Genomic DNA, 19,419 nt, shown 5'->3' with positions numbered 1-19,419 from the left:
TGCTGGGACTCAGTCCTGCCTGTTGAGTACCTGGGTGCCAGTAGCCTGCAGCCAATGTAAAAGGGGCTGCCCTTGGCTGTGCCGTCTCCAAGTAGACCCTGAGACCTGTTGGCCAAACCTCCAGGAACCTTGAATGCCCTCTGGGCTCTTGAACTCTCCTTGAAAATACAACAATGCATGAATGGATATGGTATTCTAGGACATCATCGAGACCACCCTTCTTTTCATGAACCATCATATCTCTCCTTCCATAATAATCAAGCCCTACCTGCAGCTAGGTACCTTTTTGGTACCCATTACTCCTGTTTAGAGAAGTTAAACAGGTGGAGGCCTTCAAGTGCCCTCTTGCAAAGCAGACTTGCCATTTCTTTGATTAGCTCTATTGTGTACTTAGGGAATTTGATCTTTACGTTTCTGAAAGAGCAAGATGAGAACTGTACAGAGTGTTCTAGATGAGGTCTCTCTGGAGCTGTGTACAATTAGCATTCCTGCTGGAAATGCCTTCAGAATAAATTCATTGGCAGCTTGTATGCCCAAAGGTGTGGCTGACCTTTGTGCATAAAACAGAAACTATTATGAGGCCTAAATGAGACTTGAGACATCCATCAACTTTATGTGTGGGTCTTCTTGAATATCACCAAACCAGATTATGGACTTTTTGTTTGAGAAAGTAGCTGTGATAGAGTAATGAGGGAGGAGTGTTTCACATTTTTGATCTGAGGAACTTTAAAAAATATTTTTTTCTTTCTGAAACTGAGAAAAATGCAGACTGAAAAGTGAGCACAACTGAGTGAAGACTAAGAATGATTTGCAAGTGTCAAGATATATCCTTCCACCTGATGTTTCCTCTTCATTTGTTTTTAATCCCTGATAAGAAGTGATACATAAGAATCAAAATAACATGTTTTCATCTCAGTGCTCCTAGAAATAGGACATTCCTTCCTGGTTTTTCTTTTCCTACAAATTCCGATATGGCCTTGGGGTTGTTTGTTTGTTTGTGTGTTTCTTTGATTGAAAAATTTGAATATTGAGAACTTACTTTCTTGTTTACTTTTGAAAAAAAATACAGAAATAAGAATTATGTTATAAATTAATAAAACAGAAACCTGCAGCTCTTGCAGCTGAGTTCCATTATGCTCAACAGGTATAATGTATGTTTTTTAAAGGGTGGCACAGTCATTAGAGCAGTGAATAAAAACATTTGCTGTATTTCTGTACGCCTGGCAGCTCCCTCCCTCTTGTCAGGTCTTTATTCTGTTCTCTCCATCACCTCTAATCCCCTGTCTTGCCTACTAAATTGCAGCCTCCTCCATTAATCCACCTGCTCTGCAGCTCTCTCGAATTTTTCTGAAAGGCTTTAGAGAAAATCCAAGTATCACAGTGATTACTCCCACAGCTAATTCAGTTTCTCCTCCTTTAATAGTTACCTGCATCAGAAAGGTGTGATTTTTCTTTCCTCTTTGAAGTATTTATCTGTTTCCCAGGGTTGACAGTTCCCTGCTTTGATCATGGTCTCTCCAAATCCATTCCCTGTTGGCTGTCTCCTTCCAGGCTCTTCAGGCAAAGGGGTGACAAGCTCTGGGATGCCCTCTGGGACATCATGCTCTTGGTGCTCATTTCCCTCTGGCCTTTCCTCTTCCTTTCCCTAAGGCTGATTTCCAGTTCTCGTGTATTACTTTTGCCCCCTTTTCTCCTCTTTCCTGCACCAGCTCATAGACAGGGCAGGTGCTCAAGCATGCCCTGCAGTCTCCTGTTCACAAAATCAGTGTTTAACGGGAGCGGTCGAGGGTTAACGCCACCCATGCCTCTTTCACCTCTGGTGTCACATTGGCCTCTCTTGGGTACCTGCACTGGGTTGTTGTCAGTCCTGGGTCCTGCAGGCCTCCTCCTTCCAGACCAAAGCAGAGACCAGTGAGGAGTGGAGGGCCTGCACGCTCACTCTCTTTTTGCCAATGATTCACCATGATTTTCTTTCCCGAACCTTGTGTTAGGGCCTGACAGTCTGCTTGCTGCCTTACTCACCTGCTGCCTCTGGTGTTAACTTAAATAGTCTGATGGGGTGCAACATTTGCTTTTGGGCATCCTGGAAGAGAGCAAGAGTTTCCTTAAGCTACCAAAGAGCAGTCAGTGCCCAGCTGGGGAATGCCGCACTTCTCAGAGGAGAACTGACAAACAGGAGCTGATTTGGCAGCCTGTTATTTCTGTCTGTCTGTCCTCTCCCTGTAAAGCATGCCAACAAGGGGTGTATCTTTCCCCTCCGCTCTATCTTTCTCCTCCACTAACTGGAATGTAGTAACACCGGTGATGAGATAACATCTTCTGAACTGCTAATGGTCTAGTTCATGGGCTGGGGAAGAAGGAAAGATCACCTGCTTAATGCCCAGGACCTTTGCCTTCGCCTGGGGAGCGAATCCTCTGTGTGTTTCGTCCGCCTCTGTTATGGGGGATCCAGTAATGGAGAGAATTGCTTGTGGGTTTAGTCAGTCATGCTTTTCATTTTCATACCATTTTCAATAACTATTTCTAGTAGCAAGCTTAAATATGCCATACTTTTTTTTTTTCCCCCCCTGGAATCAGATATTTGCTACATTTTGTAACTTTTTTTACTTTGTAACTTGTTGGTAGCTACTTGCCAGTCTTGCATATTCATAGACCTGACAACCAGTTGATGGCAATGCGGTAAAGCAACCTGTGTGCAAACTATGAGTACTGCGTGTTTCCTTATAGGAAGACTATGTGCACCAAACTGCTTAATGTGTTCTTCATTTCATTATAAACAGTTTTAATTAAAATGCTCTTCTAATTATATTCTCTTTTCTGCTTTAAGCCCTTTTTTTCCATCCCCTTTGATAAGAGAAAGATCTCCTTTTGAAATTCTTTATAGTCCCCCTACTACAGCTGAAGAGCAGAACATTAAACATCTGTCAGCGTATCTTGATCTTTGGGAGTAATTCAATAATTATCTTCAAGTGCAGTTGGTGATGTTACACATTTGATGAAATACTTATGAGGGAAAGTACTTCAGGGAAATAGAGCTTTCAGTGTGCATTGTATAATTGCAGGCAGCTTTTTGTGGTTTTTATTACCTCTGCAATAATTGTGTTCTGCTTTTTTATTGCAGTATCTACTAGAAATGAAAAGCTTAATTCTGCCCCCTGAACATATTCTGAAGAGAGGGGACAGTGAAGCAATAGCATATGCTTTCTTTCATCTTCAACACTGGAAAAGAGTAGAGGGGGCATTGAATCTCTTACACTGTACATGGGAAGGCAGTAAGTAATTCTCTTTCTTACAAATGAGCTAATCAAATACTTGTATTTGTCTTGATAAAATAATAGCTTTTTGTGAAGTATAGTATGTGGGAATTTTGGAGGTCAGTTATATCCTCACTAGCATTGAAATATTTAAAATTCAAACTGAAAATACAAACTTCATTTAATGAGAAAAATGGTTCTGAAGTCTTGGATTGTGTTCTCTGTGTAATACTGAACAAACTTTCCTGTCTTCTTTAAGACATATTTTCTTACTCATGAATAAGGTGATAATAATTTACCTTCCTCATTTCAGAGCTGTAGAGATTTGTTAGTCATTATTTGAATGCTTTGATATTGGGAAATTATGACAGTGTCTTGTAAGCCGGAAGAAAACCCACCACCACCACCAATATAAAATACTGTTTTGTTTTATATTATTCATTTATATTTAATTGACAAACTGGAGTGAGTCCAGTGCATGTATAGGGGGCTGGAACGTGTGAAGCAGGAAAAGACACTGATCCAGCTGGTCTTATTCAGCTTGGAAAAGACCTCTGGTAGGTGAAGGATGCATCCAATTGCTGTCTTCTGCCATCCAATGGAGAGATCATGTAGAAGACAGAGTCAAAGTCTTCTCAGAAGGGCACAGCAGAAAGACAAGAGGCAATAGACACAAGCTGCAACAAGAGAAATTTCATTTACATGGAAGGAAAACATTTTCAGAATGAGAGTGGTGATGCACTGGAACAGTTTGCTGGTAGGCTGTGGGATCTCCATCCACAGAGATACTCGAAGAGCAACTGGACATGGCCCTGAGCAACCAGACCTAACTTTGAAAATGATCCTGATTTGAGTAGGAGGCTGGAGTCGTATACTAACCTTCTAACTGAACTTATCCCATCTTTGAGTTGTGCTCTTTTCAGGTTCCAGAAAATTAGAAAGTGCTATTTAGAACCAGCATCTCTGGGCTTTTTTAATGCATAATTTTCTTTCTGTAACCTGCTTCCCATGTTCTGCTCTGCTTTCTTTTGTTCTCTTTTAGCCTCTCCATATGTTAATATACCACAATTTTTTTCCTTCCTCAATTTCCTGTTCTCATTTAGTTTTGTTTCAAAAGGTACAGCTTGTCACCATGATAATTCCTACAGAAATTTACTTAATACTTCCACTGTAAAAGTGACTTACTGTCTCGGTCACTGTATTAAATGGTCTGAATTAGCTTTATTTGCAATGTAGACTCCCAGAGGAGGTAATGGCTTTATTTCTAGGTGTATGGAACACCTTGCACAGTAATCCATACCATGGCTGCCTGGGGTTTGCTCTGCTGCACTGTTCTCTGTCCTACCTGCTTGCTCTTTTCCTGTCATTTCTCCCAGTCTATTATTTTCTCTGTCATAGCTTCCTTCCCAGTGGCTTCTTTTCACTGGTTTGCTTTTACATAGCGTTTCTTCTCTTCCAGCTGCTTGAGGAAGAGTCCTTTAGGCCAAGGCCTCATTGTCTCATCGTTGTAGAGCAGTATTTTGCAGGGAATCTTGAATAGATCTTTTTTTGCTTTGTCAGGCTGGGGAGTCCCTGAAGGGCTGTTTACGAGGAGCAGCTCTTGGCACAGGAGGCTGGATGCTCTGCAGCCCTCCTGCCACGAAGGAAATGTAGCACCTGTGCCTGAAAGCAACACAGGGCTTTCCCACCCAACTACATTAACTGATTCCTCTCCTTATTACCTCCACTGCAATCTGAATGTGTACTTTATTAGCTAATATTGTTGTAGTAGCCTGTAAAGATCTAAAACGTAATCATTATTGCATAACCTCTAAAGAAAAATCCATAATTCATTTTGCGCAATGATTTCAGAGATGAACAGTGCACCAGTCCTCGAGAATTTTGTTCAGATTTTGTTTAGGCATAAAGACTCCCATGGGTTTTAATGGTTCCACCAAGATCTAGTCCAATAATCATAACTTTGGTCCGTATCTTAGTCTGTATAATATTCTTTAGAGGTGTAGTGAACTATTTGTGTCACTCCTATGCCCTTCACTTGCAAAAGGTTTTCTTGGCATCTCTGCACAGTTGTAAGTTAAAACCGGTGGAAACATGACAGAGAAATTAAATTTAATTAAATACTAATTCTAACCAATAGTCTCCATGTAGTATATGGTCAGCTGCTCTCACTTTCTTTCTAGATATTTAGGTACTTGTCATGTCTTTGAAGTGTACTATTCTGTCAGAGTGCTTAAATAACCACAAGTCTCACTTTAGTAGCTTGTACGTAGGAATTTAATGCCCACATACATACACTATTCTGTTCTGACCTTGTGGGAATTGGGCAGCATTAAGTACATTTAGTCAGTCGTTTGGGGGGTACATTTTGAATGCTTCTGAGGAGAATAAGGTCACTCCTAACTAAGACAGACTAACAAAATTTATGCAGAAATATCTTTGTGATATTTTAAACTCCAAAAATTCTCACAAAGTGTTTTACTCAAATTGTATTCAACAATTGAGAAAAGTGAGGTTATAAAAATAAAGATCATCATCGAATCAGAATGTTGGTTGTTTCCTGTTCTGTCTTCATCCGGTCAGTCAAAGTACAGTTTTATTCATAGTCAAACTAAAAAAGCCCAAGTAACACCACGTGAAATGTCACTCTGGGTTTGCTCCAGATGCTCTGTATAGAAGGTCTGTGGTTTCAAGTGTAACCAAATTTCGAAAGACTGAAGTGTTTGTTCATCACTGTCAGTTTCTAAACTTGTGTCCTGTTTACATGAAGAAGAAAACCCGAGGTGCAGTAGCTGTAGCTTTTACAGTGAGCGCACAGCTGAATGGCAGACTGCCTCTGTGCTACCTGAATTGTTTAACGTAAAACAGGATCAGATAATATTGTGAGAGTTAAGGCAGAGAAATATCTATGTAAACATAAATTGATCCAGGTGAACCAGAGCACTTTCCTCCATGGCTGATGACATTGCTAAATAAACTGGTTTGCTGTAAATATTCCATATTTGGTCTCATGTCAAAGATGTCTATTCAGACATTTGTCACTTGCTTCGTAAAAGCAACATCTTCACCATCCCTTTTTATTTGTATTAGAATCTTAATACTACTGTGATTTAGGGTAAAACAGAAGAGGCTTGATTATCTGTTTAAATATTAAGCCAAATTAGAAGGAAATACTTGTGTTAGTGTTTTTGAAGTAATGAGCACTGAACATTCCTCCACATATATTTCTGTACAGATGCTCAAGTTTGTTGCATGTGAAGATCATATAAGGCTCGGATTATTGTACTTGTACTTGGCTTTTTGGGGTGCTATGAAGAGGGGGAGTTTAATATTGGAAGAGCCCCACAGCCCTGGTTGGTTTACAATATTTGAGAATTTCTGCCTTCTTTACTATTGCTTTAAACATAGTAATCAAGAATAAATACACTCATATAATTGCACAAAAAATACAGCTAACATTATTTCAAATGCAGTGTGCACAACTGAAAATATTTGGGTATTGTGTATTTTAAATCAATTTCCCCATTGCCTTGTGAGCAAGAGATAGTAGAGTGTTATTGTATGGCAGTGGGCTGTACCTAACATCTAAAATATACAGTTCTTCTAGGACATCTGTTAAGGAAAATATTGCTTCAGTGACTGATGTTCATAGGGGTAGTGAGAATAACACGCCGATGACATTTTAACTGTGAGAATAATATATAGGATAATGGAAAAGGATGCCTTGATTGCAAAGCTATAATTCAGTCAAGTATTCTGATGTTTCCATAAACCATATTCAGATGGCCTATGACATCATCACCGTCCAGATTTAGTAATCCATTTCCCTCCCTCTCTGTTATTATTTTCAATTTGAGAAATGCATAAGATTAAGTATTACTTAATCCATGACCTGAAGATTTATATTGGAAACCCAGCTTGATCTGCTACATTTAAAAAGAATGCATGTGAGGAACCTGGTTTTAATAATTCGGTATTAATCTTTCATTGCCAAATATAAAATGAAAACATGACTGTGTTGGAAAACTGCTTCTCTGGGCTTGAGTCATCAGTGTTACCTGGTTTGCTGGAGTGTGATGGGGAAAAAAAAGTAGTGTACTTCTTTCCACGCAAAACTTCTATTATGCTTGATGCACAGAGATTGCGAGTATTGGCCTGAATTCACAAGCTTCTCTGGTCATTTTTGTAGGCTATACCTGTTATATCAGATACACTTCTTTCCCTTGAAATTTTAAAACTCTGCGGCCTAAAAACCTAAGACAAAATGTGTAAATTTGTCTATGGAATTGTAAGTACAATGAGCTCTGATCATGCAAACGTTTACTTGTAATGTGGTCTCACTTGATGCTCATGAAGCTCCCAAGAATAAAAATAAACATGCATGTTTGCAGGATTTAAACCTAAGTGCAGATTTATATTTTGGCATTTCATGAAGCAATTTATATGCTGTTTGCAACCAAATATAAATGTTATGTTTTGTCTATGTTTGTTTTGCAAAATCATAAATATAGTTAAGTATGTCCACTGACTGCAACATTCACAGTAATTCGTACATGGTGTTATTTTCTTTTCAGCTTTCAGAATGATCCCCTATCCACTGGAGAAAGGACATCTTTTCTACCCTTACCCTATTTGTACAGAAACTGCAGATAGAGAACTACTACCATGTACGTTCAGCTTTTCTTACTGGTGACAGCAAAGAACCATTTACCCAAGTCTTGCAGCGCTGATCTCCACTGGTGCATTTTAAATTGAATACACTTGATTAGAATAATTGGGTTGACAATGAGCCTCTGGAGCTCCCTTGATGGTTTAAAAGGCAGCTCCTGGCCACAGTTCATAATGGTTAGCTGTCTTTGTTGTTGTTGACAGTGTAGGGACAGGGAGAGAGATTACTGAAGAAATATAAATCAATTAGATCTTGCTATTCTCTCTTGCCAAGTCACTGGAAGATATGTCTGATCTTCCATCTAGGGTAACATCCCATCAAACCAAAAGCATAGTGGCGCAACCTTGTTAGTCTTCTGTAGACACAGTAGCTACTTAAATACCAAGGCAAGATCAAACCTGTTTGAGGACATCTGGATCATTAATGCAGCTGTTATTCTGACAGGTGATGCCGACGTTTTCTGAAAGCATTCTTAAATAGCAAGAAAGGCCTTTCTTTGTGTAATGGTGCCTGTGCTGTTATGAAGAGATTGATGCGAAATTACCTCAGTCATTTATTATATATGTTTATAGTGTGTACTAGTAAAGTGCCAAGAGCGTTCCCGGTGCTCTGCAAGATACAGATATAAAGGCAGATCCAGCCCTTGGGCAGCAGTACAGGCCAAGCTAATGGGACTTCGTGCAGTGCACGCAGAGAAGCACAAGAACGCAGAGGAAGAAGCCGAAGCAGCCGATCTTGCAAACAGTTACACTTCATTCCCATGTGTTTTCCCACTGAAGTCAGTGGGAGTTTGTGTGAGCACAAGTGGAACACACACGAGTACGGAGGGATTTGCAGGGTCAGGGCAGAGGAGGTAAACTGATCCAAAGAAGATTCTTCTCTCACCTTCTCTATCCTGAAGAAGGAATAACGAGAATTCTGTTCTGGAAAAAGTAAAACGTGGTCTGCTTCTCCTGCGAATGCTGATTTTGAGGGCGTTTGCACTCTTTGTAGTTTTTCATTCAAAACCTCTCTGCTTTGGGCTGAAAAATGGATTGGCACTTTTTATAAGCCTATTTGAGTAAACATTAGGTGAGAATAATATAGCAAAAACCCACTCGTGAGTCTCTCCTTCAGAATACATTCTCGCTGATATTACACAGAAATCCTTGGCAACTGACAATATCTCCCCACCCCATTATAATCACCCTAATTACAACAACACCTCTTAGAGTGCTCTGCTTGCTGTACTCAGAGGGATGCTGAGCTGGGGAGAGTGTAGCGTCAGGAAATTTAGAAATGACAGAGTCATGCGGAATAGCTCAGTGATCTCTTTTTAGAGGCAAAACTAATCATTCTTGTAAAATGTTAGAAGCCAGGGACTCTTTAACAGCATATGCAGACAGTGGTGTTCTGCTCTGGCGGTTCTGGGAAATGCCTTTCACTGCAAAATCTCTTGGGTTTGAGTAGGGAAGGGTTTAACATACCGTGACAGACACAGGTCGGTTAAAGGGGTTTTGCATACCTGTCCACACCCTTTAATTGCGTGTGTTTTAAGGGAGAGTCAGCTGGAATTATATCAGAACACTAAGATCTGACAGGCTGTCTGAATTAAAAATATCAATCACAAAACTTTTGCCATGACTGGATAACAGACTGGAACAACAAGTTGGAGCCTGTGTCAAAAGCAAGTGCAAAAAACTGAACACAAGAAGTCTTAGACTTACAAAGTCCATGGTCTGGTATTTCCTAATCTCTAAATTTAATTTAAATCAAAGAGAACTTGCAAATTATCTGTGTTTTTTCTTTTTAAATTGAATGAATTAGCAGACCTGAAAATCACACATCTTTTTAGTTTATAATATTTTAATTTAAACTCTTATTAGTTCCTGCTGTTGGTTTTGGAAACCACTCGACTCTGGATGAATGCGTTCAGGGATGTTGTCCTGTCATGTTGCTGGATTATCCTGTGCTTATGTTGTCTGCACGTATGATGAGATGAGAGTTGATCAGTGAAGCAAAGAAAGCAGGCAAAATGGGACAGTAATGGGTTGTGTATATAAATAGTCAAAGGATTTGAAATATATAGGAAGCCTTGAGGTTGGTCCTGCATGAGAAAAAAATATTTCAAAGTTTGCATTTATTGTGACTGGGCTGAATGAGTGAAGCAGACAGATAAGAGTTCACCAGACCTTTTGCCAACCCAGCCAAATTTTCACCTTGAATCTGAGCCACCATCAAAATTTAAGGGATATGTTTTTCCAGTAAAACACTCATTATCCTCTTCTGACCCTTTTAGCTTTCTCAGTGCTGCTTTTTCCAGAGCCCAGTGAGTGATTTTTCATAGCAGAGTCAGGGAAGTTTCTGTATTCCTTTTAGTATATGCTAAGGAACACCTTGAAAATCCACTATTAATTTAAATTTCAGGTTTTAACACTTTAAAAAGTTGTTGTATTGCGGTAGGTATTCACAGAATTCTGAAAATCTGAATTTAAAGTACATGTTTGTATGTCCTGCTTTTAGGATAACTTTTCTTGGTTCTGCAGATTAAACCCTCAGAATTTACTGTTACAAAGGCTGTAGTTACACAGCCTGCTTAGACCAGTCCAGAACCACGGTTCTGCAAGGCTGGCCTCACTGCTGCTCCTGGGTGCTTGTTTCTGTACTCTCTGTGTATCAGCATTAGCAAACGTGCAGCTGTGTGGGCAGTCCAAAAAAAATGATGTTTTCTTTGTGGGTTAGTTTTCTGGGGTTAGTTGTTACACAGCTGCATTACAGTTAGCGCTGACAGAAGGAAGGCAAAAGTAACCTGTACATAGGACCAGACTAAGCTAGAAGCTTGATCTTTAGATGAGAATTATTTGGCAGTGAGATAACCGACAGCTACAACGTTGGCCTTAGATGTTTCAGACCTTCCATGTGCTTCTTCCTTCAAAAGCATTTTTGGGTGTCTCTGGCTGTTTAAACCACATAATGTTGGTATGGTTTTGGTTGTTTTGTTGGGTTGGTTTTTCATGTATAATGCATTCCCCTTCTTGTCTTTCTTTCTACAGCATTTCATGAAGTTTCAGTTTACCCCAAGAAGGAGCTTCCCTTCTTTATCCTCTTCACTGCTGGACTATGTTCTTTCACAGCCATGCTGGCCCTCCTGACACATCAGTTCCCAGAGCTCATGGGAGTCTTCGCAAAAGCTGTGAGTATTCTCTGCTGCTGCTCTCTCTGGCAAATAAAGACACAGATGCAGGAAGAGCTGAGCTAAATATTGCTGGGTATTAAATATCTGCATATTCAGTAGTATAAATAAAACATCGAGAGATATCTGAGCAGAGGGATATTTGAACAACTGTTGAGGGTGCTAATCAGTAAAACACACTACTCTCGGTCTTCTCTGGTTTATATGACTCCTTTGTTAGCCTAGATCTCTTGTGATCTTGCCAAAAAAGGAGAAGAGAGTATCTGTGTTTTCATATATAATCCAATAAAATAAACTAATAGTGGTTTGCAGAACCCCTCTATTTTGTGCAAAGCCATAATGGCCGTGCCATGCTTTCCAGTGCAATAGAAACTCATACTAATGAGCAGAAATAGAGTGTACAATGAACCAGGGCAAATTTCTGTGTTCTTTCCCCGAACTGCCCTGAAGGAAGTAGTGTCAGTATTTCCCTCATGACTTTTCTTAACTACCTCCAGGGAAGTCTCTGCTAATTCTGCTCTTTTAATCCACCAAACATTACTAAATGTTGGAGGATGAGGGGGAAGGGCCATGAATGATGCTAAAACACACTTTTTTCTTTGCAAAACCAAGAGCATCACTGTTCCAGTGTGCTAGGATATGAAAAATAAACTTGCGGAAAAGTTCTAGGATAGTAAAAAACAGCCTCCTTCTCCAAGAAATACTGAATATCCTCTGTTGAAATATATTTGTATCACTTTTAGGTCTTGTGTTTCCAAAACAGCCTCCTGGCCCTGTGTTTAGTGTCTTTGGTGCTTTTGATCTGGGAGAAATAGGGGTGGGGTGGAGGAGGCAAGGCTGAAAGGCTTTGGCAGATTCCAGATTGTAAGTACTTTCTCAAACTCCTTTCCAAATGGTGAGAGACTGCCTTTGTAGGTGAACCAGCTCTTCTACCACCCAGGCTTGAGTAACAAAGGTCTGGTACCTCAGCAGTTCTTGCATCAAGAATTTCCTTTCATTAGCTCTAGAAGGCAGAAAATAAGATTAGCTGTAGCAAAAGATACCACTTCTATCAGCAAAAAGTGCTGAAATATACCTGAAATATAATTATCTTGTTTCTCAAGCATGTATGTAGGTATTTGGTGGACAATAAGTGTTTAACTTGGGCATATGATCTTAACCTTCTTTATAAAACTTTTTTTGTGGTCTTTTTCCTTAAGTCATTCAAATGGATGACCTTTCTTCGGGGGCTGTTTCAATATAATCTGCAATTTTCTGATACCTTCGCAGTTAATGACCCTGAATCTGTCCCTGTTAGCTTTGTTCCTCTGCTTGTCAGGCCTGTATCCTGAACAAAGAATATATCTCAAGCTGACAGCACGATGGGGTGTTGTACTTAGTGCTCCTGCTACAGGTGGTGAGCTGCTGGAATTGGACAAAATGGGTAGTAGCATGTTTGCGTGGGCTTAACTCAGCTGGCTTTGGTTGTGGAGTGCAATCAAATGGAAATATCAGACTGGTGGTGTTTTAGTAATTGTTTCTCCATGGTTTGGAGCTTGCGGGTTCCAAAGCCATTTGGGGAGTAGAGTCAAATCAGAGGGATCTATTTCACTGTTGTATAAGTGCAGCTGCCACTGGTGTTAACAGAATAGGTACCCCAAGACTCTTTATGTGGTTATTAAGTTCTGCATATCAGAGCAGGTAAAACCTGAAGTTAGTAAAATAAGCACAGACAAACAGAACTGAAATGTGAGCTGCATTACATGCATAAAGTTGACAAGATTACTCAAGATCTCTGAACATGTATGGATGCAGTTAGTATGTCAGTTAACGTGCGTTGTGATTTCTTTTAGCTTTATCTTAATCTTCGTAAACCACCACATGCAGCAGCTGAGTTTTTGTTGTGCATGGGAGGGGCAGAATTTAAGCCTGTGACATTCATTTAGTAGCTTGTAGAAAGGCTTTGATTCGGAAGCCTCATTTTGTTGGCTTTGGGAAAAGTAGCCCAGGTGTATGAGACTGAAGAAAATCATGGCAGACCACTTTGAAATGCAGCTGTATCAGAACAGAATAGAAGAGGTTGGCCAGCCCTGGCTCCTCCCTTTCAGTTTGAAGAAAGATAGTTTCATAAAAAACTAATTTCATAAATAGCTAAAAAGATGAATGTGCTGACTGTTGCTGTGGTTACGTGCCCTGAATTACCTATTCCTGTATGGTTGGTGCTCATCGTGATGTGGTATATTACATTGTGAAACTGTGCACAGAGGCTTTAATTTTAATAGGTCAAAATTTATTCCTTCTCTTTTATGCCTGCCAATCTCAGAAGAATCACACAGATGTAGTATCACCATCATGGCCCAGGCTTTTGTTACTGCAAGTTGATATTTACCATATTTGCAAAAAACTGAATAGGTTGGCATGATTGGGTGTTGGGAACTGGCTTTGACCTGTTCTGCAGGTAGCATCTTCTTGCACCTTTTCCACAGCCCATTAACCCAGACGCTGGGTTCTTCAAGGCAGAAAAAGCCTTTGAGTGCTGAGAGCCTCTTCCATGTGTGAGACTGCCAAAGGTGGCCTGTGCCAGTGGGACATCTTTAGGGCAGCCTGCATTCCCCCGCTGGCTGCAAAAGTCGAAGGTATCTCAAAGCTACTTTCGAGGTTCAACATAGTATGGAATTCACCAGACTCTATCAGTGCACCCGTATTTTAGAGCCAGAACCTGCTCTGAAGGCTGCCTGCCAGTTCAGTAGCAAGTTTAGACATTCCCAACTGCATCCACCCAGTTCTGTAATGTTGTACCTCGAAGTAAGCTTGACTCTTCCCATAATGAAACTGGAAGAATCCAGTCCTTCTTTGATTGTTTTGTCAGACTGGCTATAAGTAACTTTAAAACAGCAGTAGATCTTAGCATTTTCACTCAGTTAGGGACAAGCATGCTCATAGCTTGTGGTTTTAATTTTTGCTAGGCTCTCTGACAAGACTTTTGGAGGTCACTTAAGATATGAATACAAGTAGAACAAATTTCTGATTGCATGACTTGGATAATATTGTCAACACAGTGTAGGTATTATTAAATTTCTTTCATTGTCATGCAGAATTATAACTATACCTGGAAAATCAGTGTATCTTAAGTAAAACTGAGAGTTGTATGAACAAGGGAGTCACTATATAATTAGAATCAACAGTAGTGTTTAAACGTGTAGTGCCTAGTTAAATTTTTTAAATTAGTGAAACTTCAGGAGGACTAATTTGATTTCTGTGTTTGCCTGAGATCACTGACATGGTCTGTTTCAATATTTCCCTTATGGTGGATGAGACCTCAGTTCAGCAAGCAGGGTCTGCTTGGACCTCTGCAGATGCTGATGTAGGGAACATGTAGATGAGATCACAGGGAGTGAGCAATAAATAGTCAGTTCCTCCATGCAAACACCAGCCATGCAGTGGAAAAGTTAAAAAGATACTTCTGCATATCTGTTTAAATCAAGTGGTGCTATTCAGAAGGTGCTCTCAGAAAGCCACTTTCTGCCAGCTTTGAAATAGCCAGGTTCTTGTAAAGTACAAAATAATTATTTCTTTTCAAATACAAAATAATAATAGCAAACTTTTTTACAGGTCTCCCATCACCAGTTCTGTCACCCTGAATTTTCACTCTACTGCTGGTGCTCTTTTGGTTCGCTGTGGAACAAAACAGTCAGTGTCAAAAGGAAAGGCAAAAAAAAAAGAAAAATAAATGAAAACAAACCCACAATGTATGATGCAGACTATGCCCTCCTGGGTGCTACCATGGAGCGAACAAGCCAGGCAGGCATCTGGCAGTGGTGTCTGAGGGCAGGAGCACCAGGAGCTTTCCAAGGGCCAGAGAACCCCAGCACAGATGCTGTTTACATGGACTTGAACAAGAGAGGAGGTGGCATCTGGAACCTTTGATCTCAGCAGAGGTTTTGCTTAGACTTCAGTGAAACCAGGCTTTGGTATCCAGGAATTTAAATGTATTTTGTAGACCAACTAGTTTTCCAGGTGGAAAAGAACTAATTTTAAGCTACAGACACTTCACTGAGTTTGTTATAGGATACAATCAACTAATTCAGCAACAAAATTCCTATGAATTGCAATAAAACTTACTGTCAGGCAAATTATTCTTGTTTCATTGATTTAACAAGTAATTTGCACTAATTACAAAGCTGAGTTTTATTCAAGTAAATGCGATGGTGCAAGCTTAGTGCATACATCAAGTGCTACTCAAAGAGCAGCAAATATCCTCTAGTGAGCCTTTTGCATTTGGCAAAATTAGAGGGACATTTTAATCTAAACAGTTCTCAGCTTAACCAGAGGGAATGTGTCCACTTGGGCTAAGCTGCTTGAAATAGTAATAGCAAGCTCTAACCTTAGGTAAGTCAGTGTTAGATTAATTCAGCTGCAATTGACGTTACACAGCTTGGCCTTTAGCACTAGAATGGAGATACTCGGTTCAGCTTTAGTTAGAAGCTGTTTTTGACTCAGCCTGTGCTTATGACAAAATCTCATTACCAGGGGTGATGTTACCTTGTTTTCCCATGATGCAGAAGTTGTCTGGGATGGATTGTCTATATTGTATGCAAACATGTCCAAGAGGAAGAAAATAATTGGAATACTTACAGTTGCCTTTAAAAAGCATAAACATCACTAACATCATACATTTTTACAGTTAAACTCTTCACAGAGCCCATTCTGGTAAACAGTGAAACTATTTTCTTGCTTGATACCATGAAATGGTTATAATCTCTGGCTGTTGGATATTGAAATTTTGAAACATTTTAAATACATTTACCAAATATAGCTGCGTTTCAGCAGCACACAGACCTGTGGCAATTTTTAAGATTTTTTTTTTTTTACTTAACTTTAGGTCCTTTTTAGGTCCTTAAGAGCCCAAGTTAGAGACCAGGGGCACGTCTGTATTAAGTAATAAAATACCATTTGTTCTGTGGCTCCAAAGGCAGGTGCCACATCACAGTTCACATCTGTACCTCCAGCCTCTCCTCTCCTCAAAGGTGGGATGTCCCTGTTCCTCGCTGGCTGCTGGGAACTGTCCCTGCCCTGTGCTGTCCCCAGACTCTACCTGGGCTTTGGTGAGGACAAGTGGCCAGAACTGTGCCAGGAGCTGCGCGGGCAGCTCCGGAGCGTGGCTGGGTTAGGTCGGCACCCTGCGCTGTGCCGCAGTCCTCCGTGCTTTACAGAAGAAGACAGAGCCCAACCACCCGTCTGCCTGTGCAGCTTGGGGCAGAGGGGGAAAAGCTGGTTTCAAAGGGCAGTTCTGGTCCTGGGATGGGTAGAATTTCTCTCTGGAAGTGCTTAGTTCTCTCCAGTGACTACAGGTGGACCAGACCCCTATGTCTGCATCCTTTAAGTGGGATAAATCCAGAATGTGAAAAGGGATGTAGGTGAGCTTATATATGAAGTCTGATGCTCTCTTTTGTCAGGAGAAAGCTCTTCTGGACAAAAAAAAACAACACATCCAGCACTAGATTTGCTTTAATACTGACCTACCAAGCAGACTTAATATACACATCAGTGCAGTAAGTGGAGTTTATGTGTTTTGTGCTGACTGCAGAGCAGTAACTGAAACACGAACCTCTCACAGCTCTTTGCTGATCGGTTCCAGAGCTGTTTATTTTTAGCAAAGTCACATCAGCCTAAATGGTTAGAAGCCACAGGGTTCACAGTCTTGAGGTAGCTGACTCTGCATATTACTGTACTCTCTCATACACGGATAGGACCCCAACATAGCGATATGTAATGCGTGCAGTTGCATTGCAATTAATGTAAAGAACAGTTAATATATATTTCCTGAAATTCTGGGAGTGCTTTGAGTACCTGAGTTCTGAGATGTGTAGCTGGCAGTGGTTTTTTCCTGTGATAAAATGGTCTCTGTTTGCTTGATTTTTGTCACATGTGCCTGTCCTGACATTAATATATTGAAACCTCTTTCAACATTGCCAAATATGTTCTGTAACAGAGGGAGGAGGTTAAGATAAATTCCAGTTAATGATGCTTCAGTGTATACAGCAGATCTATAGCTAACCCAGAACCATTATAAACCTGAATCTGAAGACACGCTTTCTGTCTCTGGGAGGTGGTTGGACAGATTCTGCCCCTAGGAAACAGCCTCTTTCCCTTCAGTAGGCTTTGGGTTGAGCTTTTAGTGGCTTCAGTATGAGCCTGAATCAAGGATGCGAGACATGTGAAGACTCTTTAGTTCGTCACTTTGATCTTCATAAAAATGGGGCTTTCTTTACTTTCTTTACTGCAAAGTCCAGTAATCTGTGTATATTCAAGGCTCAGAATTTGGCAGAAAGTCTTTATATGTGAATTATGTAATTTTTATAATGCTGGAGGATTTTACAGAGAAATGCAGCAAGGGTTTCTTGTCTTACCGGACAGCTTTCTCCTGAGGTGTGTTGATTTGGATTTTGATCTGAATGTGTATCCATCTGATTCCTTTGCAGTTTCTCAGCACCCTCTTTGCCCCTTTAAATTTTGTGATGGAAAAAGTAGAAAGTATCCTGCCCTCCAGTCTGTGGCACCAGCTGACGAGGATCTGAGGGAGCGCGCCTGCTGACTGACTGCCGTGACATCTTCTGTGCCAACTTTTTGTTGACCACAAGAAAGCATGATAAAAAAGGGAAGCAGTTCTAAGACTTAAAAACTCTTCATGGATTGTCTGTTCTCATATAAAAACTGTTTTGTTGTACAAAATACATTGATGTTAGGTTCTATTATATTTTGCCTTCAGAAAAGAAAAACTTAAAAATAAACTTTTGTGTATTGCAGCATGGCTGTCTTTTGGCTTCTTCTTCAAAGCTCACATTGAACTTTGTGCTCTCAAACATGTGTGGTGTATCTGCTTCACCACAGCTAAGGCTTAGCTTTCCGTTCAGTTAATGAAAAAAACACTAATAACTTTACAATGAAGCAATAGTATTGCTGCTGTTTCTTACAGAGTTCAATTAGGGTGAAGCCCTTACCACTAGAGACAGTCTAGACGAGGCTTCTGGGCAGTTAAAGCTCTTGCTTAAAGCAGCTTTAGGCTCTCCAGGCAGTTTGGATGGCACATCAGGCTTCTGATTTTCATCCCTGCACAGAGGTGAGTTTTATCCTCATTTGAATTTTTAAAAAGTCCATGTACTTTACAAATTTTCTTCACACCACTGTTATTTCAAGTACCTCCAAAAGTTCCATGCTTTGTTCTCTGTCTGCAGAACAAAGCATAAGTCATGGCAGAGAAATGAAGACAAATTTAGCTGTAGCAAGTGATCATTGCATTGATGCCCTTATGGATTTCTTGCTGAGTTTTTATTGCATTACTAGTACTTTTCAAGCATGAAAAAGCAGGAACTTTCTCCTGCACAGATTAAACATCAGCACTATAAACCCTTGCCTGAGACCAGAAGCCCATTAGCAAAATTGGTGTTAGTTCACGCACAATTAATAGAGAGGTTGGTGTTTTGTCGTTAGTGCTTACCTCAGGAAACCTTATCCTTGTGCTGTGAAAGGTTTTGGCAAAGTTTTCGTTTATAACTTGGCCAGTGTTGATGGAAACTTCCTGCAGACACCTCTGCTAATGCACGAGACCTGCCCTAAGATCAAGAATTTGGTCTGGAAGTTGAAGCAAATAGTTCTGACTGACAAGAATTGAGAGTGCATCCTTACAGATGCCTTAAGGATAATTTTTTAACTCCTCTCACAATCAAGGAAGCATAAACCCAATGCAGCAGATCAAAAATGCCATGTTGCCAGTTCAGCTTTGCAATTCTTCTAAAAATGCTGAGCATCCTGAGGGACTGTGAGCAGCAGCAGATACGTTTATCAGTGAGGAAATGAGTGAGCAAAGACAAAACTGTCGTTATTGGAGCTGGTACAAAAGGGAAGTGCTTCTTAGCAGGAGGCGTGTTACATTCTTTTTTGCCCCCTTGATCACAGATACGCTAGTCTATCTAGAAGAAAAACTTTTGTCCAAGTGAGCAATAGTGCTGCTTTAAAGCAAACACTGCTGAGCTCTGAGAAAAATGGCAGCCCCGCACCAGGAGAAATCAATCGTAAGAAGGAAACCTGAGCGAGGACACAGAAGATCAGAGAGCCCCAGGGCTAAATGTTAAAACTGGTGAGGGGTGTTGCTGTTGGGGATTCCCACACAGGTTTTTCATCTCTGGCCATCATTCCTGCAAAATCATTCGCTGTAATGTTGACATTAGTATGGCTTACATTTCATGTGGGAAGTGGCAGGAGATCAGAGGTAGCGGATTGCCAGTGGACAGCGTGTGGAAGTGTGAAATGGGCCAATATTTGTGTTCTTGGCTTTTTATCTGAATTGT

At 40.4% G+C, this 19,419-nt stretch overlaps 1 protein-coding gene across 2 annotated transcripts in view; it reads left to right on the top strand.

The window, feature by feature from the left end:
- Positions 1-17,835, top strand: part of ST7 (suppression of tumorigenicity 7) — a 151,487-nt gene extending 133,652 nt beyond the window's left edge. For both annotated transcript variants that reach the window (XM_065643481.1, XM_065643489.1), the window contains exons 12-15: positions 3,122-3,272; positions 7,826-7,918; positions 10,953-11,092; positions 17,554-17,835. In XM_065643481.1, the coding sequence (XP_065499553.1) occupies positions 3,122-3,272; positions 7,826-7,918; positions 10,953-11,092; positions 17,554-17,649 (480 nt within the window). In that variant the 3' untranslated portion in view covers positions 17,650-17,835. The remainder of the gene's footprint in view (positions 1-3,121; positions 3,273-7,825; positions 7,919-10,952; positions 11,093-17,553) is intronic.
- Positions 17,836-19,419: the final 1,584 nt, after the last annotated feature.

This window comes from Caloenas nicobarica, chromosome 1 (assembly GCF_036013445.1).
Source record: "Caloenas nicobarica isolate bCalNic1 chromosome 1, bCalNic1.hap1, whole genome shotgun sequence".
Taxonomy (NCBI): domain Eukaryota; kingdom Metazoa; phylum Chordata; class Aves; order Columbiformes; family Columbidae; genus Caloenas; species Caloenas nicobarica.
This window is presented reverse-complemented; position numbering and strand designations above follow the sequence as displayed.